Source organism: Entelurus aequoreus, linkage group LG02 (genome assembly GCF_033978785.1).
Source record: "Entelurus aequoreus isolate RoL-2023_Sb linkage group LG02, RoL_Eaeq_v1.1, whole genome shotgun sequence".
Taxonomy (NCBI): Eukaryota; Metazoa; Chordata; class Actinopteri; order Syngnathiformes; family Syngnathidae; genus Entelurus; species Entelurus aequoreus.
The window spans coordinates 83,087,525-83,115,174 of NC_084732.1; the positions used below are offsets into that span (position 1 = coordinate 83,087,525).

The following is a 27,650-nucleotide window of genomic DNA, read 5'->3' on the forward strand; positions in this document are numbered from 1 at the left end:
GAAAACGTGTAGACGAACATGTATGCAAAAATGATCATTGTGCAAATGTAAATATGTAAATCTAAATGCATTTAAATTAAGGTCGTCAAAAATAACGAGTTAACTCATGTGATTAACCACAAAAAATGGCATTAATCACGCATATACACAGATTAATTACGCAATTTATTCCGATTTATATTTCCCTTTAAAATACACCTAGATGGGATTTTAGACAAAACTTTTACCAAGTTTTAAGCAAATAAATTACAATTATAATTAAAGTACTATTTAATTGTAATCATTATTATTATTGATAATTTTTTACATAATTATTATTATTCATTTTATTTTATTGGGTATGTTGTGAACAAACGTGTGAGCAATTGATATGTATTGTAAAAGGGGTTGGATTAAATAAGGTCTGCTTCTTTCTACTCTTTTTCGAACATGTTGAAAAGATAAATTGGACATGGTGATGTATCTTGTTGTAATAGTATGCATGTTCGAAATAAACTCAAACCATAAACCAGGGGTCCCCAAACTACGGCCTGCGGGAAGTCCCAAGTTAAAAAAAATAAAAAATAAAAATTATATATATTTTATTTTAATTTTATTTTTTTTATTATTATTTTAAAAAATCTGTCCTTTATAATCCATTTTCTACCATGTGTTACTCTCGGTGTCTCCTAGCCGCTCAGGCAAATCATATTGTCTAAAAATGCATTTTCCCATCAATAATTAGTGCGCGAGGAATATACATATATATATATATATATATATATGTATATATATATATATATATATATATATATATATATATATATATATATATATATATATATATATATATATATATATATATATATATATATATATATATATATATACATATATATATATACATACATATACATATATATTTATATATATATGTATATATATATATATATATATATATATATATATATATATATATATATATATATATATATATATATATGTATATTCCTCGATATATATATATATATATATATATATATATATATATATATATATATATATATATATATATATATATATATATATATATATGTATATTCCTCGAGATATATATATATATATATATATATATATATATATATATATATATATATATATATATATATATATATATATATATATACACATCCATCCATGTTCTACCGCTTGTGTGTGTGTATATATATATATATATATATATATATATATATATATATATATATATATATATATATATATATATATATATATATATATATATATATATATATATATATTTATATATATATATATACAGCAATTGCTTTAACCCAATGCGGCCCCCGAGTCGAAACGTTTGGGGACCCCTGCCATAAACCATGAACAAACGGCGTGCATTTAAGTAAATAGTTTTTAAAAATGCTCCTGACGATAAAATTGTATGTGTCAGTTATTTAAATTATGCAAGCTACTATTAACCTGTGATTAATCATGATTAATCCAAATTCAAAGGTGATTAATCTGATGAAACAATTGGACAGCACTAATTTAAACACACACAGCAACAATGGCAACATCCTGTCACTTCTTTAAGTCTTGTAGTTACACATGTGCACCAGAAGGTGGGGTGGTTGCACCGCTTTGCAGAGTGGCTCCTTGGGGGGACAGGTGCAAGGCAAACTGAGTGTGATTTGGGCACTCACTGGGCAGCATGCAGAACAAAAACCACAAAAGTAACCAAAAAAACAAACAATGGCATATCAAAGCTGAGCATGCGGGAACATTTGCAAAAAAAACGCAAAATTAGACTTTGAATGAGGCATGGCGATGATGCACATTCCAGGCACAGACTCTCTCAGTTAATAATTGATGCGGTATTATAGGGTGGTGGGGTTGGGGGGGGGGGGAGCTTGTGAAACCCCCCATATGCACACACACACACACATACACTAATTCAAGGGTTATCTAAAGGTCCTCCACAGCCCATTTAGCAGCCGTGTTGCCAGACAGTCAGAGGAGTCCCAAAACGTAGCCCTGAGGTTTCACTCCTATCATGCATATTAGATAGTGGTCCTGGTAGACATTGCCCCTAACCACAGACTGGGGGGGGGGGGGGGGTATAGAATATGAAACCCTGTCCTTGATTGGGGGCAATGACTACATCCATGTTCCAGGACAGGAGGTGTGGGAAGGACAGGAGAAGGTGAGGAAGGACACAGAAGCAAAAATGGCGCAGACGCTGACCTAGAGGACTTTTTTTGACCGAGGGAAAACTTGAGCAGTTTACTCTGAGAGCCGATCCTAGAGGAGAAGAGAAACAAAGATGTGCGGAAGAGGAGGAGAGGTCAGATGGTGAAGTGTGAGCAGGAAGATCGATGGGTAGATGATGAAAGTAAAAAGGCACAAAACTGCCTTTGGAAAATACCTGTACTTTTTTTTTTTTTTTTCATGAACATGAAAAATTACGGAGCCCCTAAAGGGACATGGGGGAAAACATTTTTTTAATAATTTTATTTTATTTTTTTATGCTTTTTAGACATGTATCTCGTGCGCACGAGAAACTTTTTATAAAGTAAAAAAAAAATAAAAAATTATAATTTTTCTTTTTTAGACATGTATCTTGTGCGTTCGAGAAAGTTTCTCGTGCGCACAAGATACATGTCTAAAAAAAGATAAAAAAATACAAAATTATAAAAAAAATTTTTTCCCCCATGTCCCTTTAGGGACTCCGTAAAAACACATACACACACAGAGCACTTACAAGCAGAAGCAGTGTGGAGACAGAAGCGGGAGAATGGACGAATTTATGGCTTCGAAGCTAATGCCAAAGGTGGCGCTACAAGCAAGTGGCGCTTTAAAACATAGCTAGTTCGCGGCTAACATCCCTCCGCAGTGTTTTAGCTCCTTTTAAATCACTAATGCTCGCCTCCATGGCGAAAAAATAAAAGTACGTTTCTTAAAAGTATCATCCATGAAGGACAAGGAGGAGCTAAACATGCTTACCGCTAGCAGCAAGCTTGTGATCCTGAATGTAAACAAATGGGTGGCTCTATACAAACATTGACTATAACGATATCAAGCAAAAGAGCCACACATAGTTGATACTGCAATGATTACATCGATATTGTTTTATTATCGCAAAATACGTCCTATGACACAGGAGAACGTACAGGAGAACTTTAATTATGACCGATGTATGACTCTGTAAATACTTGGTATTGGATCCATACCCAAATTTGTAGTATCAGCCAAAACCAATGTAAAGTATCCAAATAACAGAAGAAAAAGGGATTTTTACATTTTAACAGAAGTGTACACAGAACGTGTTCAAACGGAAAGTACCGTGAATTCCAAACTATAGGGACTCCGAGAGTATTTCCTTTTGTTTATAGCTTTCAACCGGAAGTGGAAGCGCCGTTTCATCTTCTAGCCATCCATAAAGTTTCTATTTGTACGGATTCTTCATTCATCACTCCAAGCAACCATTTGTAAGTTTTATAATATAACTAAAACTATTCATACTTACTAAATCGACCCACGTGTGATGTCTGTAGGAGTGTTTTCATGCATATTTGTACGTGGTACTGTAAAGTAATCAGGCTAGCGTCATTAGCATGAGCTAATATGCTTACACGCTTACAAGTGTATTTGTTAGTATTATAAACTTACGACCACATTTTTTTGGTATTGTTTCAGTTTGACAAATTCCTCAGTAAATTCGCCAAAATGCCACCGTGGAGTTGGTTCCTGAGTGCGGCCACCGCTGCTGCTCACTGCTCCCCTCACCTCCCGGTGGGGGGGTGGAACAAGGGGATGGGTCAAATGCAGAGGGTAATTTCACCACACTTAGTGTGTGTGTGACTATCAGTGGTACACTAACTTTAACTTTTAACTTTATTGAGTCTGTTTAGCTGATTGGAGAGCTAGCTTCTGCAGTTAGTGGGTCCATGGCGATGACTTCTGTTTTGTTTGATCAGCTGTTTTACTGCCCTGCTACACGCATTGTTTGGAAACAGTTAGGGAATGTAAATAAACATTTACAAAATATACCTGCGTAAATAACTAATTTAAAACCGTTAATATATGAAAAAAAAAAAAAAATTCTAAAATTTAGTGGGTGCGGCCTATATCTCTATAGTTCGGAAAATGCGTTAACTAGATATTAACAGTAAATGAAAAAAGTAGAATAATAATCCATCCATTTTCTGCCATCATTTTGGCAAATAAATAGAATGGGAAATGACACAATGTGTTACTGCATAGGTTAGCAGACTAATTAGGAGCCTTTGTTTGTTTACTTACTACTAAAAGTTGTCTAGTATGTTCACTATCTTATTTAATGCCAAAATTGTTGCAATAAGAAACGTATGTTTAATGTATCATAACATAAGATTTTCTGTTAAAATAAAGCCAATAATTACAAAAAATTGTGGCGCCCTTTATTTTGAAAAGTATGGAAAAGTACCGAGATATATTTTGGTATTAGGACAAGACTATTGTGACCGTTTTAAATCTTGCAAGCCTCACCTGGACTGCATCTCGGCCTGTGCTGCTTTCTGGGCTGTGTGTGATGGAGTCCCATGCGGAGAATGGCTGAGGGGAGCTGGAGCGCCGCTCTGCTGGCTCAGGGGAGGGTGAGCGCTCCGAGGCTGGGCTGGAGGTGCCAGGCCCGGCTGAGGGTTCTGCCGCTGCTGCTGCTGCTGCTGCTGCTGCTGCTGCTGCTTGAAGCGGGACAGGCTGAAGAAGAGGCCGAGGATGGCTTTCAGGTTGCCATTCCGAATTTCTGAGGGACAGACAGAAACCATTCAAATGCTGTAAGGTGATCGGGGTAAAAAAAGGTGCAGTCGTCCCTCGTTACTTGGCGCTTTTATTGTCGCGGTTTTACGACATCGCACAGGACATTGAAACAACGTTGAGAACTAGTTGAACAATTCAAACCTAGCGTTGAAACAACAAGCTTTTTGATGACTTTTAATCAATGTCGGGTTCTGATGTTGATTTGACCATTGAATTTTGGTCATTTTACAACCAATATTTTACAACACAAATACAACGTTGAAACAACATGCTTTTTGGCCATTAAAATGTGGTTATTTCCCAACCTGAAACTGAAACAATGTTGAGAACGTGTTGAATTTGGTCCTGATGTTGAGCAACTCAGACCTAACATTGAAACAACAAGCTTTTTGACGACGTTTTATCAATGTTGTGTTCTGACGTTGATTTGACCATTGAATTTTGGTCATTTTTCAACCAATATTTTACAACACAAAAACAACGTTGAAACAACATGCTTTTTGACGACGTTTAATCAATGTCGTTGATTTGACCATTGAATTTTGGTCATTTTACAACCGATATTTTACAACACAAAAACAACGTTGAAACAACATGCTTTTTGACGACGTTTAATCAATGTCGTTGATTTGACCATTGAATTTTGGTCATTTTTCAACCAATATTTTACAACACAAATACAACGTTGAAACAACATGCTTTTTGACGACGTTTAATCAATGTCGTTGATTTGACCATTGAATTTTGATCATTTTTCAACCAATATTTTACAACACAAAAACAACATTGAAACAACATACTTTTTGACAACGTTGAAACAACATGCTTTTTGACCATAAAAATGTGGTTAACATTGAAACAACAAGCTTTTTGACGACGTTTAATCAATGTTGGGTTCTAACGTTGATTTGACCATTGAATTTTGGTCATTTTTCAACCAATATTTTACAACACAAAAACAACGTTGAAACAACATGCTTTTTGACGACTTTAATCAATGACCATTGAATTTTGGTCATTTTTCAACCAATATTTTACAACACAAAAACAACGCTGAAACAACATGCTTTTTGACAACGTTTAATCAATGTCGTTGATTTGACCATTGAATTTTGGTCATTTTTCAACCAATATTTTACAACACAAATACAACGTTGAAACAACATGCTTTTTGACGACGTTTAATCAATGTCGTTGATTTGACCATTGAATTTTGGTCATTTTACAACCAATATTTTGCAACACAAATACAACGTTGAAACAACATGCTTTTTGACGACGTTTAATCAATGTCGTTGATCTGACCATTGAATTTTGGTCATTTTACAACCAATATTTTGCAACACAAATACAACGTTGAAACAACATACTTTTTGACAACGTTGAAACATCATGCTTTTTGGCCATTAAAATGTGGTTATTTCCCAACCTGAAACTGAAACAATGTTGAGAACGTGTTGAATTTGGTCCTGATGTTGAGCAACTCAAACCTAACATTGAAACAACAAGCTTTTTGACGACGTTTTATCAATGTTGGGTTCTGACGTTGATTTGACCATTGAATTCTGGTCATTTTTCAACTAATATTTTACAACACAAAAACAACGTTGAAACAACATGCTTTTTGACGACGTTTAATCAATGTCGTTGATTTGACCATTGAATTTTGGTCATTTTACAACCAATATTTTACAACAGAAATACAACATTGAAACAACATACTTTTTGACAACGTTGAAACAACATGCTTTTTGATCATTAAAATGTGGTTATTTCCCAACCTGACACTGAAACAACGTTGAGAACGTGTTGAATTTGGTCCTGATGTTGAGCAACTCAGACCTAACATTGAAACAACAAGCTTTTTGACGACGTTTAATCAATGTTGGGTTCTAACGTTGATTTGACCATTGAATTTTGGTCATTTTTCAACCAATATTTTACAACACAAAAACAACGTTGAAACAACATGCTTTTTGACGACGTTTAATCAATGTCGTTGATTTGACCATTGAATTTTGGTCATTTTTCAACCAATATTTTACAACACAAAAACAACGTTGAAACAACATGCTTTTTGACGACGTTTAATCAATGTCGTTGATTTGACCATTGAATTTTGGTCATTTTTCAACCAATATTTTACAACACAAAAACAACGTTGAAACAACATACTTTTTGACAACATTGAAACAACATGCTTTTTGACGACGTTTAATCAATGTCGTTGATTTGACCATTGAATTTTGGTCATTTTATAACCAATATTTTACAACATAAATACAACGTTGAAACAACATACTTTTTGACAACGTTGAAACAACATGCTTTTTGACGACGTTTAATCAATGTCGTTGATTTGACCATTGAATTTTGGTCATTTTTCAACCAATATTTTACAACACAAAAACAACGTTGAAACAACATACTTTTTGACAACATTGAAACAACATGCTTTTTGACGACGTTTAATCAATGTCGTTGATTTGACCATTGAATTTTGGTCATTTTATAACCAATATTTTACAACATAAATACAACGTTGAAACAACATGCTTTTTGATCATTAAAATGTGGTTATTTCCCAACCTGACACTGAAACAACGTTGAGAACGTGTTGAATTTGGTCCTGATGTTGAGCAACTCAAACCTAACATTGAAACATCAAGCTTTTTGACGACGTTTTATCAATGTTGGGTTCTGACGTTGATTTGACCATTGAATTCTGGTCATTTTTCAACTAATATTTTACAACACAAAAACAACGTTGAAACAACATGCTTTTTGACGACGTTTAATCAATGTCGTTGATTTGACCATTGAATTTTGATCATTTTACAACCAATATTTTACAACACAAATACAACGTTGAAACAACATACTTTTTGACAACGTTGAAACAACATGCTTTTTGACCATTAAAATGTGGTTATTTCCCAACCTGAAACTGAAACAATGTTGAGAATGTGTTGAATTTGGTCCTGATGTACAGTACCTCAAACCTAACATTGAAACAACAAGCTTTTTGACGACGTTTAATCAATGTTGGGTTCTAACGTTGATTTGACCATTGAATTTTGGTCATTTTTCAACCAATATTTTACAACACAAAAACAACGTTGAAACAACATGCTTTTTGACGACGTTTAATCAATGTCGTTGATTTGACCATTGAATTTTGGTCATTTTACAACCAATATTTTACAACACAAAAACAACGTTGAGACAGCATGCTTTTTGACGACATTTATTTAACGTTGGGTTCTGACGTTGATTTGACCATTGAAATTCAGTCATTTTCCAAACAATATTTTGCAACACAAATACAAGGTTGAAACAACATGCTTTTTGACGACGTTTAATCAATGTCGTTGATTTGACCATTGAATTTTGGTCATTTTACAACTGATATTTTACAACACAAATACAACGTTAAAACAACATGCTTTTTGTCAACGTTTAATCAATGTTAGGTTCTGATGTTGATTTGACCATTGAATTTTGGTCATTTTTCAACTAATATTTTACAACACAAATACAACGTTGAAACAACATGTTTTTTGACGACATTTAATCAATGTCGGGTTCTGACGTTGATTTGACCATTGAAATTTGGTCATTTTCCAACCACTATTTTACAACACAAATAAAACGTTGAAACAACATGCCTTTTGACAACTTTGAAACAACATGCCTTTTGACGACGTTTAATCAATGTTGGGTTCTGATGTTGATTTGACCATTGGAATTTGGTCATTTTCCAATCGATATTTTACAACACAAATACAACGTTGAAACAACATGCTTTTTGACGAAGTTTAATCTATGCTGGGTTCTGACGTTGATTTGTCCATTGAAATTTGGTAATTTTCCAAACAATATTTTATAACACAAATACAACGTTGAAACAACGTGCTTTTTGACAGCATTGAAACAACATGCTATTTGACGACGTTTAATCAATGTCGTTGATTTGACCATTGAAATTTGGTCATTTTTCAACCAATATTTTACAACACAAATACAACGTTGAAACAACATGCTTTTTGACTACGTTTAATCAGTGTCGGGTTCTGACGTTGATTTGACCATTGAAATTCAGTCATTTTCCAACCAATATTTTGCAACACAAATACAAGGTTGAAACAACATACTTTTTGACGACGTTTAATCATTGTCGTTGATTTGACCATTGAATTTTGGTCATTTTACAACCGATATTTTACAACACAAATACAACGTTGAAACAACATGCTTCTTGTCAACGTTTAATCAATGTTAGGTTCTGATGTTGATTTGACCATTGAATTTTGGTCATTTTTCAACCAATATTTTACAACACAAATACAACGTTGAAACAACATGCTTTTTGATGACATTTAATCAATGTCGGGTTCTGACGTTGATTTGACCATTGAAATTTGGTCAGTTTCCAACCACTATTTTAAAACACAAAAACAATGTTGAAACAACATGCTATTTGACAACTTTGAAACAACATGCCTTTTGACGACGTTTAATCAATGTTGGGTTCCGACGTTGATTTGACCATTGAAATTTGGTCATTTTTCAACCAATATTTAGCAACACAAATACAACGCTGAAACAACATGCTTTTTGACGACCCTTTATCAATGTTGGGTTCTGACGTTGATTTGACCATTGAAATTTGATCATTTTCCAACCAATATTTTACAAGACAAATACAACGTTGAAACAACATGCTTTTTGTCGACGTTTAATCAACGTTGGGTTCTGACGTTGATTTGACCATTGGAATTTGGTCATTTTCCAATCAATATTTTACAACACAAATACAACGTTGAAACAACGTGCTTTTTGACAACGTTGAAAGAACATGCTATTTGACGACGTTTAATCAATGTCGTTGATTTGACCATTGAAATTTGGTCATTTTTCAACCAATATTTTACAACACAAAAACAACGTTGAAACAACATGCTTTTTCACGACCCTTAATCAATGTTGGGTTCTGACGTTGATTTGACCACTGAAATTTGATAATTTTCCAACCAATATTTTAGAACACAAATACAATGTTGAAACAACATGCCTTTTGACGACATTTAATCAACGTTGGGTCCTGACGTTCTTTTGACCATTGAAATTTGTTCATTTTTCAACCAATATTTTACAACACAAATACAACGTTGAAACAACATGCTTTTTGACGACGTTTAATCAATGTTGGGTTCTGACGTTGATTTGACCATTGAAATTTGTTCATTTTTCAACCAATATTTTACAACACAAATACAACGTTGAAACAACATGCTTTTTGACGACATTTAATCAATGTCGGGTTCTGACATTGATTTGACTATTGAAATTTTGGTAATTTTCCAACCAATATTTTCCAACACAAATACAACGTTGAAACAACATGCTTTTTGACAACTTTGAAACAACATGCCTTTTGACGACATTTAATCAATGTCGGGTTCTGACGTTGATTTGACCATTGAAATTTGGTAATTTTCCAATCAATATTTTACAACACAAATACAACGTTGAAACAACATGCTTTTTGACGACGTTTAATCAATACTGGGTTCTAACGTTGATTTGTCCATTGAAATTTGGTCATTTTCCAAACAATATTTTACAACACAAATACAACATTGAAACAACATGCTTTTTGACAAATACAGGGTTGAAACAACATTCTTTTTGAGGACGTTTAATCAATGTCGGGTTCTGACTTTGATTTGACCATTTAAATTTTGGTCATTTTTCAACCAATATTTTACAACGTGGATCCAACGTTAGACACCGACGTTGTCTCAATTTACAAATACAACCATTTTGCAACGTTTTTTCAAAGTACATGCACATATAATCAACATTATATCAATGTCGTGTGCCTGCTGAGCTACAACCTCACGCATTGCTTCCCATTGGTTATGTTAACAAGATTTCCCCCTTTTAACTGTTAAATTACTCCACATTATTAGATAACAATAACTCCTGTCTAATTAGAAACCGGGGCACACAAGTCCAGCTTACCCTCTGCAGAGAGTCCCTGGATGTTGACTCCTTTGGCTGCCAGGAAACTGAGGCACACGTCAATGTTCTCAATCTGAATGAAGACAGAAAAGTTGTGAGAAACTGCAGGCTTTCTCGTTTTCTTTCAAATGCGCAAATGTTGTGTGGGAAAATTCGGCCCTGGCAGCTTCATGAATGCCACACACGCTGTAATGCGCCGTTGGCCTTTGCAATGGTACAATTAACCACACAAATCATAAAAGAGCCATAGAAAGTAATTCATTGTGCGATCAAAGTTTACCAACGGTTTACACAAGGCAAACACAGCAGGTTAACGCTTTGAAAACAACTGTCAGCAGCGCACAGCCGTGGCTCTCGGAGTGGCTCTCCAAGCCGACCTGTCTCTGACAACAGAATTGATTGTGCACTGTCGACATTTTAACACACTTTGCAGTATTCAAAATGGTAATAAAAAAAAATGACAAACATTTTTTTTTTATTGCAAGTAGGACTAAAGTGCATTTGTACTCGCTACTGCATCTGTAGTATTATACAGTTCAAACATACAGTGCACCTGAAATGTAAGTCAGTATTTATTTTAGAATTAAAAACAATATTTGTAGTTGGAAAAAAAGTTATTTTCCCAGATGGACTGCATACCACAGGCAAGGGAGTGACATAAACATTTCCTAGTAGTTGTATCAACATTATTTTTTGCACTACACTAATCACAGCATTAGTCACATACTGGTACTTTAGTCCATAATCCAATATACTTCTACATAATAGTACTGCAATCAGCAAAAGTACCTGAAAGAGTTTTGCAATATTACGCCACTTCCACAATAACACCCTCGGGCCTGATCTACTCAGATCGAACATCACTCACTAAACAGCGTGTGCAAACTGTAAAATTGCATGTACTAGTGGGCGTGTGATCTACTAAGACTGCATGTACAACTGATAACTGGCGCAAAATGTATTTATTTAAATGGGGTTTTCGCATTTCCCTTCATATTCATGTTATCTCGCTCACACCTGTGGCGTTTGGCCATGTTGTCAAACATGCAGCACACAACCATAATCTGTAACCACCTTTTCTGGATGAATGGAAACGTGATCTAGAAAACAGAACCTATTCTCTGCGCTCTGCGATGCCACCCGGGATGGATCCAGACGTGTAAAAATGCATATTGCATGATTTGGTGTGAAAAAAATGCATATTGCAAGAAGTTTTTCCACAATATACTGTATATCTACACAGGATATATATTATTAATTAGGGGTGCACAAAAAAATATTCACACCCAAGATTCTTATTCATCCCAATTCGAAATTGATTCATAATTTTTTTTTAAAGATTTAAGAAATAAAAAATTAAAACAATTAAATTTCAGTGTTTCCCATAAACTGCCAAGATAGTATCTTGGCAGTTTATGGGAAACACTGAAATTTAAATCTCAAGAACAAGAACAAGAGAGGAAGTAGAAAGAGTCACACGTTGTTTTGCAGACTCTAATTATTTTGTGATATATTTTATTTTATACGCTAGGCTAAGCCACAGCGCCTCAAATGTTATCTTTTTTTTGTAAACTGAATTTATTAGGAAAAACATGAAAAAAAAGAAGTATTTTCTGACTTTTCAAAAATGTGACTTTGCTAAGTGGTCCCTTGGGAATATACGAGTGCCGCAGCTTAACTGTGGCGGTGGGGGCGTGGCTATGGGCGTGGCTATTGGCGTGGTCACCATGACATCATCGAGTAATTTGCATAATTTACTACAATGATTTGATTTTCTCTAAAAAGGCTCAAAAAATGTATACTTACTAATTAATGATAACAGTTTTGTTTTAAACATCCGTCCATCCATCCATCCATCCATCCATCCATCCATCCATTTTACAATATAATTACAACACTTTATGTACATATTTATATACAGATTTGAACAATAAGTTATTTACTGAAATATATTTTATTAATTGTGGTTCTTACAAAAAATATATCTTATAAAATATAAAAGCTAAAATGTCTCAAAGCTTTGCCCCTTTAATTAGTGCATACTAAATAATTTAACTTTAGCCTACTACTACAACCATATTATTTACCAGCAACATAAAGTGAAACAGAGGCAGAGGTGTCCTGCCACAGTCAGTAACAAATAAACAGAAAACAGTAGTGGTGGTAGATAGACACAGAGCGTCATCAAACATCTGATCCACTGAACAAAGAGCTCCAAAAATCTTGAACTTTAGACTGCCATCAGTTTTACTCCCTACACTTAACCATGTGTTTCCTACTGCCGGCAGACTTTGCACCCTTTGTTATATACACATGTTGTGTTTCTAATATAAATACATTTAATAAAGTCAAATACAAATAAGGCAACAAGAGAAGTATCCTACACTTCTCTTTTGTAAAGTAAATCTGAACAGCCGATATGGGCATCTACATCAACTATATGATTTGCCTGAGAAGCTGGAGAGGTCAAAAAATAAATAAAATAAATAAATAAATAAATAAAATAAATACATATTTATTTTTTATTTGTGGCGGACGCAATTCTTTCGTGGCGGGCCGCCACAAATAAATGAATGTGTGGGAAACCCTGAAATTGTTTTTTTTTTAGTTAAGAATCAATTTCTATAAATGTGTTTTTAGGTCATCTCATCCGACCAGAAGGAGATGTTCTTACCCATACCTTGTTTTGAAAATGTTTTATAATAATTACTATACTAAATGATTCATTGCAAGAATCGGTTTGAATCCAGAATCGATTCTGAATCAAAATGACACCGCAGAAATCGGAATCGGGATCAAATCATTAGGCCCTCAAAGTTTCATACCCCTATTATTAAAAGCTCCTTTAGGAAAAAATTAACACGATTAAAAAAAACAAAAAATAATTGATTTAATTAGCACCAATCATCCCCTTAAGTCATCAAGCAGCTATAAAATGGCATTGCTGAGTAGACAATATGTCCAATAATTTTTTTATTTCTGACAGTCCAAGTATGTTGACAGATGGAGTATTTTATCTCCATCATCTTTCTTTGCTGCGCAACGTCCTCCTTTCTCACAGCCGTTTGTGCGTGACTGTGCCAGTTCGCACATTTTCCCTTCCAAACATGCTACATACCGCATTTTTCGGACTATTAGGCGCACTTAAAATCCTTCAATTTTTTCAAAAATCGACATTGTGCCTTGTAACCCGGTGCGCCTAATGTACGGAATAATTCTGGTTGTGCTTACCGACCTCGAAGCCATTTCATTTGGTACATGGTGTAATGATAAGTGTGACCAGTCACACACAAGAGATACGTGTAGACTGCAATATGACGCCAGTAAACAACACCCAAACTTAAAATGTTCCATTGAAAATAAAGAACATTACACACGGCACTCAAAAATCCGTCAAAATGTTTTAGTACGACTTTGAAGCCGCACCGCTTGATGGACTGTCGGCCCATTTCGGCTACCGTAGTCAGAGATACAAGTATTTCTATGGTGTGTGTATAAGGACCGCAAAATGGCACCTATTAGCAGACATATTATCTGGCGTTTTGTTTTACAATATTATGCAAAACCCATTTTTCTCACCTTGTAGTACCTGCTGATGTGGATTTGAGATCTGCATAAATCCTGAAAATTTGCGCACGTCCGCCACTGTAGTCCGTGCCGATGCCGTAGTCAATAAGCTTCTTCTTTTTCTCTATCTTCTTGTTATGGGACATTCATCCTCCACTGTTGCCATTTCTAATATAAAGTAGTGTAAAGTTCTTACTTATACCTGTCAGTAAACTTGCCATGAAAGCGCTAAAACATACCGGTGTAGTGAGTTTGCATTAATCACCCAAGGAACTTTAGTTATTAGAGAGTTCCGGTCGGACGGTTTTTCACGGGACACATTTCCGGCCTTGTTGTTGCACTAGTGAGCCACGGATGAGGAGATGCTGCTCCGTTATTGATTGAAGTAAAGTCTGAACGTCATTAAAACAGTTAGCTCCATCTTTTGACACTTCTTCCACTCCCGTCCTTGCACGCTACACCGCTACAACAAAGATGACGGGGAGAAGACGCTGCCGAAGGTGAGCCACGTAAATAAGACCTGAAGCGACTGCCAGAAAGCGGCTTGAAGTAGATCTGTAAAACATAATCTATGCAACATTTTGACCAAAGAGCCACCATTACATGTTATGTAGACCACAAGGAAGTGTTTTACATTTAGAAAAAAGTCATATTACTCATTTAAAGCGCCTTATAATCCGGTGCGCCTTTTGTATGAAAAAAGACCTGAATAGACCCGCTCATCGGCAGTGGGCCTTATAGTCCGGTGCACCCTATCCATCCATCCATTTTCTACCGCTTATTCCCTTCGGGGTCGCGGGGGTCGCTGGAGCCTATCTCAGCTACAATCGGGCGGAAGGCGGGGTACACCCTGGACAAGTCGCCACCTCATCGCTATGGTCCGGAAAATACTGTACATTTCTCCGGCATTCCTAATCAGTACAGTGTCAATGCAGGTAGCGAGTGGGCCATACTCTCATTCGCCCGTCATGAATAAAGACTAAAATAACATCTCACAATCAAACTTGAGCTAAGAAAAAAATTAAAAAATTTATTTATTTATCATTTATAAAAAAATGCTGCTCTCTTAAGGCAAGCATGCTTGATTGGCAGCGGTAGGAGAGTAACCGGTTGCACAACACCCCCCCCCCCCCCCCCCCCCCCCTCCATCCCACCCAAAAAATCATAATATGACTCCTTTAATGCGCCCTATAATCCGCTGCGGCCATTGTATGGGGAAAAAAACCTGACTAGACCCGCTCATCTGCAATGCGCCTTATAATAGGGTAAACGCAGAACATTTTCAGTCTTGATAAATCACGAGTAATAAATCAATATATTTCGAGTATTGTGGGCGTTCTAACAATCAGCACATGTTTCGCATACACATGGCGCGCTAAATGGGATGTGCTCGTCGTTTTTGCTCGTTTAAGAGCGCCTCGTGCGCGCTGTCGTTCTTTATTTGACTTTTGGCTCCCGACTGAGTTGAAACAGCAAGATGTGACCCTCTGACCCCAGAGCAGCTGTTTGAGGGGCTGACATATGCTGTCTGCCGATGCGAAACACTTTGAGAGTCGGAAGAATGCAGAGTATTAGTCCGAATGCTTTTTTTCATGCCGTCAAGGCTTATTGCGCGTGCGGCTGAAGCACTCTCCTTTTATGATGACGCCTACTTAAACTAAACCAACAGTTATTATGCTCCAACGTAATGGCGGGCCCGTCCAGCTGAAATCAACTCTCGTCCTACTTCTGGGTATATTTATATCTGCAGCTTGAAATAGCGACGCATACTGTATCGCTATTTAAAGCCTGTTAGGACTGGAGCCTACTGTAGAACATGGTATGTGGCTTCGATAATACCAGAATACCACCTCATTGTACGTGTTTTACTATAATGCATCACTGATCAAAGGGACAGGGCAATACAAATAAACAAGACATTTAACTGCAATGTTGAAATTCTTATTAATATTGATACTGTTGTTGATATTATTCATTATTGTTTGACTACTTTTGGATTGTTTTGTGTCATGTTTGTGTGTCCTCTCAATTGCTCTGTTGATTGCTATTCTGAACTTGGCTGTGCCGGGTTTGGTTTTGGAATAGGAATTGTATTATTATGGCATTATTGTGTATTATTTTGTTGGACTGATCGATTAATTAAAAAAAATAAAATAAAATAAAAAAAATAAAAAAAATAAAATAAAAATAAAAAAAATAAAAAAAATTTAAATAAAATAAAAAATATAAATAAATAAATAAATAAATAAAAAAAATAAAAATAAAATAAAAATAAATAAATAAGATACAATTCCTCGTTGGAAAAATGTATTTTCGCTCGTTCGTCCGTGTTGATGGGCTCATATTGCCCGCCCTTTTTGAAGCTGAAACACTCCCACGACAGTACATTTGGCTTTATAATCTTATTTTATTTTACATTCCTCCTAAATTCTCTCACTTTGCTGCACTTTTCGCTGGCGAGTCGCGAGGCTCTCTGTACTGTCAGTGTGTGTTGGCGGAAGCGCCCACGCTCTCGTTTGAAGCGAGAGAGGACCAGAACGATTCTGATTGCCGAACATGGCTGTCACACAAATGCCGGAGACGCCGGAGAAAAAAACAAAACTGGTTATTTACCGCACTAATTAAAACCTCGTTGTCGTTTCGATTTCGATTAATCGTGCAACACTTGCATGTAGAATGCTGAGCCATTCCTTTTCCTCTCATCCTCCAGTGATTATATTACTTGGAAGAAACCCAGTTTATTTTACATTAGTATCTTACAAGCGGCATTTTGGATGCTAACCTGCACAGCCTGACATGTATCACATGCGAGTAAATTCGCAGCTATTATCCTTCAGTTGATATGCATATAAGATGCAGACATTTTGTTCATTCCATTAGACGACAGAACAATTAAAAAAAATTAGTAAATTGTTTATATCAGATTGTAAATTAAAGTCATTTTCCTCCGTTATTATGTGCAATTATGCAATTAAAACGACGTCATCTTGAACGCCCCCAGTACTTTGACCCCGCAATGGATTATCTCACCTGCCATAATGCCATTACGATATTTTCCTTTTTAATTAAGCATCTCAAATTGTGCTTGACCTTAAAGGTTACCATTTTTATTTTTTTTTAAATTCAGTACAACGTAAACAAGAAGAAAAAAAAATGCTGAATGTGGTTTTAACAGCTCAGTGTCACATCAGCTCTGGGCTGAAGAAACACATGAGCACCGCGGGTGGCTGAAATACTGACATAGTGACGGGGCTCAGCCTAACGAGGATGTGACAGTTGTAAAAACAGCCACTCCAGCTAGAACAGCCATCATAATCACGGTTCATTTTTAAATTTTTTTAAACGTTCCGTATTGAGGACTTGTGAATTTAAAAAATACATCCCAAATTCCAAATTTAATTTCATACGTTTGAATTGAGGCCGCAAAAACAAAGGACCATAGGGCGCACCGGATTATAAGGCGCACTGCCGATGAATGGTCTATTTCAGACCTGGGCAAAATACGGCCCGTGGGCCACATGCGGCCCGTTAAGATTTTCAATCCGGCCCGCCGGACGTTCTGCATCATTTTTTTAGCCCTTTAACATCAAAACTGTTATGATGTGCAGGCCCGGCCCTAACCAATCTGGCGCCCTAGGCAAGATTTTAGGTGGCGCCCTCCCACATCGGCAGTGAAGTGTATATACTCACAAGAAACCGAATAGCTTTGTCTTTTACCTTTTTTTTTTTACTTAAAGAAAGCAAATTAACAATCAGAATTGTTAACAAGATAAAACAAACTATGGATGAATAAATGAATACAAAAAATGAATATAAGAAATACAATATTTTTTATATACATAAACACAAAATAAAACGTGTCAACAAGTTGCATAAAATAAATTAAAAATACAATATAAATAAGGCACTGCACAAAACAAGATATCAAACCAGTATGACTTTAACAACTATATTACAAAAAAAGGGGACCCTACAGTTCTCTATTTGTGCTTTTTAATATTGCATTAACTAGAATGACTTACAAATTACTGTACACCAGGGAGTACTGTAATTACCTAACGTTACATTATTATTTTCCATAACAATTTAGCCCCCTCCACAATATTAACCCGGCGTTAAAACAGAACTAGCTATTTATTGATTAGCAATTGCCGAATCATGTAACATTAGCTTAATGCTAAAAAGCCAGGTTACTATCCCATTCTGTAACAGACAAATAATTTAATGTAGGCTAACGTTACCTACCTGCTACCTCTGTCTTTTTCTCGTTTCTCCTCCTCTTCTTTTCTCTTTTTTCTTCCCTGGGCACCTGACAGTTTTGGCCGTTTTGACATCTTGTGTTGATTTTTTGATGTGGTAAGAGTCATGATACGGGAAGGGAGGGGGCGCACCGTGCCGGGGGGACGGGGGGGACGGGGGGGACGGGGGGGGGCGGTGTAATGTTGTAACAAATAATATTTCTATTAAATAGGCTTTACTTTGCATTTTAATTAACGTGGGATTATTTTACGTATTTAGAAATAATAGTACCAACTTTTTTATTTTTTTCCTCCAACATTTGTGGCACTGGCGTGGCGCCCCCTGATGGACGGCGCCCTTAGCATTTGCCTATGCGGCCTATGCCACGGGCCGGCCCTGATGATGTGCAGTGCTGTTTTTAAATGACCATAAGTCTTTAACTATAGAAAATACTTCTATGGTCGAAATCTGCGCTTTCAGGTGTTATAGGAGTTTATTACGGTAATCTACGTCACAGCAGCTCGGACCAGGAACAAAGCAGAGTGGGTCGGGTTTGTCTTCAGAGCAGCCAGCCCCTAACGTGTGTGTCCGAAACAGATGCGGGAAGCACATTTTTACGTGATAATATATCATATTGTAGGTGTTTATTACACTTTGCATTCATATTTTGCTGGGTTTTTTTCTTTCATTTTTGTTGTGTTTTGCTTGATTTTTAGTTTAGTTTAGTCTTTATTTGAAGGGACAATGCACAGAAACATTAAGCTCAAAGACAGATATGTTGTGTACCAGATTATAGCTAAATAGCTCATTTCCATCTGCAGTCCCTGGCTACCTAAATTAAAGGGATACAAAAATCATGCAATAAAATGATGACAATAAAATCATACTATAGTATGTAATCAAATTAAGAAAAGTCATAAAATGCCCTTTCATGGACACATACTTAATATACAATACAACCACACCTCATTTACCTCATCACACAAAGACAATACATGCTCTTGTTCACATCTGTCATCATTTGTAAAAACAACCATGATTTTAACAGACACACCTCACAATTTACAACAAAAATGCTCTCATGGATAAATATAACACACATTAAGTGGATGTGTCAAACATAATGCCCACCTTAGTGACCGTGTGAGCAGCTTTGATTGCTCCAAAGCCACTTTTTAACTTCAATTGTGAATGAAGAGTAATCTGTTAGACTTTTCAAGTTTGTTGTGAGGTTGTTCCATTCCTTTATGGCTTTATATGAAAAGGCTGATTGTGCAAAAGAGGTTTTACATCTGGGTACGCTACACTGCCCCCTGGTGGAGGCTCGTGTGTTTCTGGTTGTCACAGCAGATGTAAACTGGACAAAGTGCTTAAGTGGCGCTGGTGCAGTGTTATTTAGGATTCGATTGGGCCATTCGTATTGATGCTAATCTTTGAATGTTAGCTAAATGTAACAATCTATATTTTTGGAGAACTAAACAGTGATGGTGGTGTTGTGGTTTTCGGTCAAGGATTTTGAGCGATTGTTTGTGCAAAGTTTCCATTACCTCAGTGTCATATTGCTTGCCTGCGACCAACATGTTATACAATAATAAAAACGAGACATAATCATTGGATTAAAATAAGTAAAAAAACCATTGAGGAGCTGGTCTGAGAAGTAAAAGAGGAGCGACGTTCATATGTTGTTAATATTCAGTGTTTTATTGTTCATAGTCAATATTGTAAATCCCACTTTCTTTATATTCATGTACATTTTGGGTGTCCCATTCAGTGAAAAACTGTAAAGTTCCATTCCGGTTTTTTTTAGGTGGTCTGTCATAACGTTTTTAGAACTCTATCGGACATTGTGACTTTTGGTATTAAGTGTTCCTGAAAAAAAGGGACCCAAACACACATACTGTACAGCAGATTTTGACAGCTAAATGTGTGCATATCATTTATACACACATACAGTACACATTGGCCCCCCCCTAGACACATTTTTTCTCTCAATGTGGCCCCCGAGTCAAAATATTTGCCCATCTCTGGTCTATTTTCATATATAAGGCGCACCGGACTATAGGGCGCATTAAAGGAGTCATGTTATTATTACCGTATTTTTCGGACTATAAGTCGCAGTTTTTTTCATAGTTTGGCTGGGGGTGCGACTTATAATCAGGAGCGAATTATGTGTGAAATTATTAACACATTACCGTAAAATATCAAATAATATTATTTAGCTCATTCACGTAAGAGACTAGACGTATAAGATTTCATGGGATTTAGCGATTAGGAGTGACAGATTGTTTGGTAAACGTATAGCATGTTCTATATGTTATAGTTATTTGAATGACTCTTACCATAATATGTTACGTTAACATGCCAGGAACGTTCTCAGTTGGTTATTTATGCGTCATATAACGTACACTTATTCAGCCTGTTGTTCACTATTCTTTATTTATTTTAAATTGCCTTTCAAATGTCTATTCTTGGTGTTGGATTCTATCAAATACATTTACCCCAAAAATGCGACTTATACTCTAGTGCGACTTATATATGTTTTTTTTTCCTTCTTTATTATGCATTTTCGGCCGGTGCGACTTATACTCCGGTGCGATTTATAATTCGAAAAATACAGTATTTTTTTCTAAATGTAAAACATTTCCTTGTGGTCTGCATAACATGTAATGGTGGTTCTTTGGTCAAAATGTTGCATAGATTATCTCCAGGGGCCCAGGTTTAGACTGAATTTTTTTTCTCTCTCAGCGTTTACCTGTTTCTCACCTTTTTACAGCGATCCTGTTCTGTCTCCGTGTAATGTTTGTCTGCTCTTGAATGAGATTGTGCTGAAAATCGTAAGTATTTCTGATTCTGATTCAGATTACATCATGTGTTGCCTTCATTATAACACTTATATAAGGCTTTCAATTATTTGGGGCTCCAGACAGATTTATTTTTATTTTTTATTTTTGGTCCAATATGCTCTTTCAACATTTTGGGGTTGCCGACCCCTTGCCCAAACAGATCGAATAACAACATACTGTAAAGCAGATTTTAACAGCTAAATGTGTACATATCATTTATACACACATACACATTGGCCCCCCCCAGACACAATTTTTCTCTCAATGTGGCCCCCCCCCGAGTCAAAATATTTGCCCAGCTCTGGTCTATTTTCATATATAAGGCGCACCGGACTATAGGGCGCATTAAAGGAGTCGTATTATTATTATTTTTTTCTATTTTGAAAACATTTCCTTGTGGTCTACATAACATGTAATGGTGGTTCTTTGGTCTAAATCAGGGGTCGGCAACCTTTACCACTCAAAGAGCCATTTTGGCAAGTTTCACAAATTAAAGAAAGTAATGGGAGCCACAAAAAATTTTTAAAAATGAAAAACACTGCATACAAAGCTTAAATGCTTTGTGCTATGTTAACCAGGGGTCTCCGACACACGCACCGGCACGCACTTTAATGTGGAAATTTGATGTTAGTGCAGCCCGCGAGTTTTGAACTAATGGCGCTTGATAGCGTCATACTTGCCAACCCTCTCACTTTTCCCGGGAGACTCCCGAATATCAGAGCGTGATGACACTGCATTTGGCGCCCTCTACAGTCTGCCCTAACAGTGTACCTGCTTGACCACACGTAGAATGCAATTTCAGCTTGCTCACGTAAGTGACAGCAAGGCGTACTAGCTCAGCAGCCACACATCTTACACTGACGGTACCAATACCCAGAATCCCATGCAGCCCTAACTCTTCCGCTAAACCAACGCACGGAGAGGGGGGGGGGGGGTTGATGTGTGGGGGGATTTGGTAGTAGCGGGGGTGTATAATGTAGACCGGAAGAGTTAGGGCTGCATGGGATTCTGGGTAATGGTTGTGTTGTGTTTATGTTGTGTTACGGTGGGATGTTCTCCATAAATGTGTTTTCATTCTTTTTTGGTGTGGGTTCACAGTGTGGCGCATATTTGTAACGTAACAATGTTAAAGTTGTTTGATACGGCTACCGTCAGTGTAAGCTGTGTGGCTGATGAGTAAGTATGCTTTGCTGTCTCCTGTGTGTGCAAGTAATTACAACATGCAACATGTGGCTGGACTGGCACACTGTATGTAAATGCTATAGAGGACAATTACTGCAGTGCAATTAGGGCACGCCCTTTATTTAGTAATTAGAGTGTAAATAGGATTATTTTTTCCCTGGGAGTAATTTATGAGAGACACTGACATCCATAAATCTCCTGGGAAAATCGGGGGGGTCGGCATGTATGTAGCTGAGCCGCATCAGAGTGGTCAAGGAGCCGCATGCGGCTCCGGAGCCGCGGGTTGCCGACCCCTGGTCTAAATGTTGCATAGATTATCTCCAGGGGCCCAGGTTTAGATTTAATTTTTTTTTTCTTTAGGTCCCCCCCACCCTAGCGTTTACCTGTTTCTCACCTTTTTACAGTGATCCTTTTCTGTCTCCCTGTAATTTTTGTCTGCTCTTGAATGATTGTGCTGAAAATCGTAAGTATTTCTGATTCTGATTCAGATTACATCATGTGTTGCCTTCAATATAACACTTATATAAGGCTTTTCATTTTTTGCGGCTCCAGACGGATTTTTTTTATTTATTTACATTTTTGGTCCAATATACCTCTTTCAACATTTTGGGTTGCCGACCATACCTGCCAACCCTCCCGATTTTCCCGGGAGACTCCCCAATTTCAGTGCCCCTCCTGAAAATCTCTCGGGCATTTCTCCCGATTTCCACCCGGACAACAATATTGGGGGCGTGCCTTAAAGACACTGCCTTTAGCGTGCTCTACAACCTCTCGTCACGTCCGCTTTTCCTCCATACAAACAGCGTGCCGACCCAGTCACGTAATATATGCGGCTTTTACACACACATAAGTGAATGCAATGCATACTTGGTCAACAGCCATACAGGTCACACTGAGGGTGTCCGTATAAACAACTTTAACACTGTTACAAATATGCGCCACACTGTGAACCCACACCAAACAAGAATGACAAACACATTTCCGCACCGTAACACAACATGAACACAACAGAACAAATACCCAGAACCCCTTGCAGCACTAACTCTTCCGGGACGCTACAATATACACCCCCCGCTACCCCCTACAACCCCCCCCCCCACACACACACACACCTCAACCCCGCCCACCTCAACCTCCTCATGCTCTCAAATTCCAAGCTGCTGTTTTGAGGCATGTTAAAAAAAATAATGCACTTTGTGACTTCAATAATAAATATGGCAGTGCCATGTTGGCATTTTTTTTCCATAACTTGAGTTGATTTATTTTGGAAAACCTTTTTACATTGTTTAATGCATCCAGCGGGGCATCACAACAAAATTAGGCATAATAATGTGTTAATTCCACGACTGTATTTATCGGTATCGGTTGATATCGGAATCGGTAATCAAGAGTTGGACAATATCGGAATATCGGCAAAAAAGCCATTATCGGACATCTTTAGTACTAACACACACAAGGGGCAACACAAAGAGCAACTTCCTGTAAGCAAGCGGAAGTGTCTCTCAAGGCACCCTGGATTAAGGGCTATATAAATAATCTTTAATTGATTGATTGATTGATTGAAGGACCATCTCTTGGCAAGTATGTTGCCGACCCCTTGCCCAAACAGAATAACATTTCAGCTATAGGACAACTATATAGGTGGCACCACGCCAGTGACAAAGAGGGCTTTTCAGTTGTTAACCACGGAGGTGTGGTGGGCTTTGATAGGCTTCGGTAGTCTGGCGGGTGGCCAAAAATAGCCCCCCTTCAGCTGGCACACTGGCCCAATTTATGAGGCATCACATGCAGCGGAGGGCAGCCCTGCCTGGGGACTTCTTCCCCGTGTGATAAAACTCGAAAAATGTCACAAGGAGCCTGACTCACTGCCCTGCAAAAAGTCAGTGTTCATAAACAAGAAAAAAAAAATAAAAACATTAGGGGCATTTGACTTGAACTAAGCAAAATGATCTGCCAATAGAACAAGAAAATTTGGCTTGTCAAGACTTTCCAAAACTAGTCAAATTAGCTAACCTCAATGAACCCAAAAATACCTTGAAAATAAGTATTTTCTCACTAATAACACGTGCACTTTTCTTGATAGAAAAAACAAATATGAGACCTTTTTTCTCAATATGTTGAAAAGTATTCTTGAATTAAGTAAATGCTAGTGCCATTATCTTGACATAATGATATGCGCTCTGCATTACATTTCTTGCATTTTCCCATAGATAAAATGACATCATCGCGCCAAGTGCCTGCTCTTTCAGTCAATTAGTGCACAAGGAATATATATATATATATATATGTATATATATATATATATATATATGTATATATATATATATATATACATACACTACCGTTCCAAAGTTTGGGGTCACATTGAAATGTCCTTATTTTTGAAGGAAAAGCACTGTACTTTTCAATGAAGATAACTTTAAACTAGTCTTAACTTTAAAGAAATACACTCTATACATTGCTAATGTGGTAAATGACTATTCTAGCTGCAAATGTCTGGTTTTTTGGTGCAATATCTACATAGGTGTATAGAGGCCCATTTCCAGCAACTATCACTCCAGTGTTCTAATGGTACAATGTGTTTGCTCATTGGCTCAGAAGGCTAATTGATGATTAGAAAACCCTTGTGCAATCATGTTCACACATCTGAAAACAGTTTAGCTCGTTACAGAAGCTACAAAACTGACCTTCCTTTGAGCAGATTGAGTTTCTGGAGCATCACATTTGTGGGGTCAATTAAACGCTCAAAATGGCCAGAAAAAGAGAACTTTCATCTGAAACTCGACAGCCTATTCTTGTTCTTAGAAATGAAGGCTATTCCACAAAATTGTTTGGGTGACCCCAAACTTTGAACGGTAGTGTATATATACATATATATATATTTAAAGCCTGGCCCCCGACCACATTTTTTTTGTATTGTAATTTTGAAGAATTTATCTGAATGTTCATGAACTATTTCTGTTCAAAATTGTTAGAAATGTCACATGTTAAATGTTTAAATATTAACTGTCAGTTTGCTGTACTGTGCCAACTGTACTACTATATGAGTACCGGTACGTCTTTTCTATTGTTTCATCGAAAATAAAACAGCAAAGTCCATTTGGCTGCCGTCTGTTTTAATTATGAGACGCAATTGTGTCAAAGTCATGATTTTTTTTTTCATGCTTGAAATAAGAAATTCTTACTTTGAAAAAGCAGTTTCATACTTGTGAGTGTTGATGATGACACAGCTTTGCAACAGTTGATATTCTAGTTTCAAGCATGTTTTACTCAATATAGGTCATAAAATCTCAGCAACAAGCTGTAATATCTTACTGAGATCATTTAGGACCAAAACACTTAAAACAAGTAAAACACTCTAACATAAAATCTGCTTAGTGAGAAGAAGTATCTTATCAGACCGAAACTAAGCAAATATCACCCTTATTTGAGATATTTAATCTTACTTAGATTTCAGTTTTCGCAGTGTGCCAATTGCTTCCAAGTGCCTTTGTGCACGGACTCTAAAAAAGTTGTACGTGATATTCTCGGGATGGTGAAGAATGTCATCCTCCGGCCAGCTTCCCCACAAAGTTGACGTCCCAACAAGACCACAGAGGTGTGTTATTTCACACAAACCTTCGCAGTTTTCTGACAAAAACCAAAAAAAAAAGAGGATCACTTACCATCTGAGAGCGGCTCTTGGGGCAGCCGTTGATGTCGTCCAGCTTCTCATTGGCTGAGGACAGACAGAGAATGAGAAATGTGTTATTATTCCCGGTAAAGATGTCCGTGTGTCTCCCTTCTCATTGCTGATGGTTCAGACCCCTCATCTCCGACCCCCTTTAAACTTGATCCGGTTGGAGTAAATATGAATGGGGCTGCTGAGGGGCCCGGGAGAAAAGATGGGAGTGTCGTACTGCTTCTTTCGCGGCGGGGGTGGGGGCGGCGTGTGATGTCAGGGATTCTTCCTCCCTTAAAGGCCCGGCCCACAGCAGCTGAGACGGGAATAGGGGGGGTGGGGGGGGGGGGTCGCTGCTGACAACTGTGCCAACAGTGCAGCGTACAAGACCAGAGTCCACCTCAGATAGCATGTCGGTGCCACCTACCCTGTGGGACAACACTCCTCTAACAGGTCAATAAATAATAAACTAACTGCATGTTAGCCCCACAGTAAGACTTACTACACTGTAAAAACTGAAATCTAAGTAAATATCTCAAATAAGGGGGATATTTGCTTATTTTCTGTCTGATAAGATAATTCTTCTCACTAAGCAGATTTTATGTTACAGTCTTTTACTAGTTTTAAGTGTTTTGGTCCTAAACCAGGGGTCGGCAACCTTTACCACTCAAAGAGCCATATTGGCAAGTTTCACAAATTAAAGAAAGTAATGGGAGCCACAAAAAAAATTTTTTAATTTAAAATGAAAAACACCGCATACAAAGCTTAAACGCTTTGTGCTATGTTAACTAGGGGTCTCCGACACACGCACTTTAATGTGGAAATTTGATGTTAGTGCAGCCCGCGAGTTTTGAATGAATGGCGCTTGATAGCGTCATACTTGCCAACCCTCTCATTTTTCCCGGGAGACTCCCGAAAATCAGAGCGTGATGACACTGCATTTGGCGCCCTCTACAGTCTGCCCTAACAGTGTACCTGCTCAACCACACGTAGAATGCAGTTTCAGCTTGCTCACGTAAGTGACAGCAAGGCGTACTAACTCAGCAGCCACACATCTTACACTGACGGTACCAATACCCAGAATCCCATGCAGCCCTAACTCTTCCGCTCAACCAACGCACGGAGAGGGGGGGGGGTTGATGTGTGGGGGGATTTGGTGGTAGCGGGGGTGTATAATGTAGACCGGAAGAGTTAGGGCTGCATGGGATTCTGGGTAATGGTTGTGTTGTGTTTATGTTGTGTTACGGTGGGATGTTCTCCAGAAATGTGTTTTTCATTCTTTTTTGGTGTGGGTTCACAGTGTGGCGCATATTTGTAACGTAACAATGTTAAAG

The 27,650-nt window shown here is 37.2% G+C and overlaps 1 protein-coding gene across 1 annotated transcript in view; it reads right to left on the bottom strand.

Moving 5' to 3' along the window:
- nav2a (neuron navigator 2a) overlaps positions 1-27,650 on the bottom strand; it is a 262,461-nt gene that overhangs the window by 143,301 nt on the left and 91,510 nt on the right. Inside the window, exons 3-5 of the mRNA XM_062033389.1 lie at positions 26,321-26,373; positions 10,825-10,897; positions 4,528-4,783 (exon numbers count right to left, since the gene is read on the bottom strand). Of these exons, the coding sequence (XP_061889373.1) occupies positions 4,528-4,783; positions 10,825-10,897; positions 26,321-26,373 (382 nt within the window). The remainder of the gene's footprint in view (positions 1-4,527; positions 4,784-10,824; positions 10,898-26,320; positions 26,374-27,650) is intronic.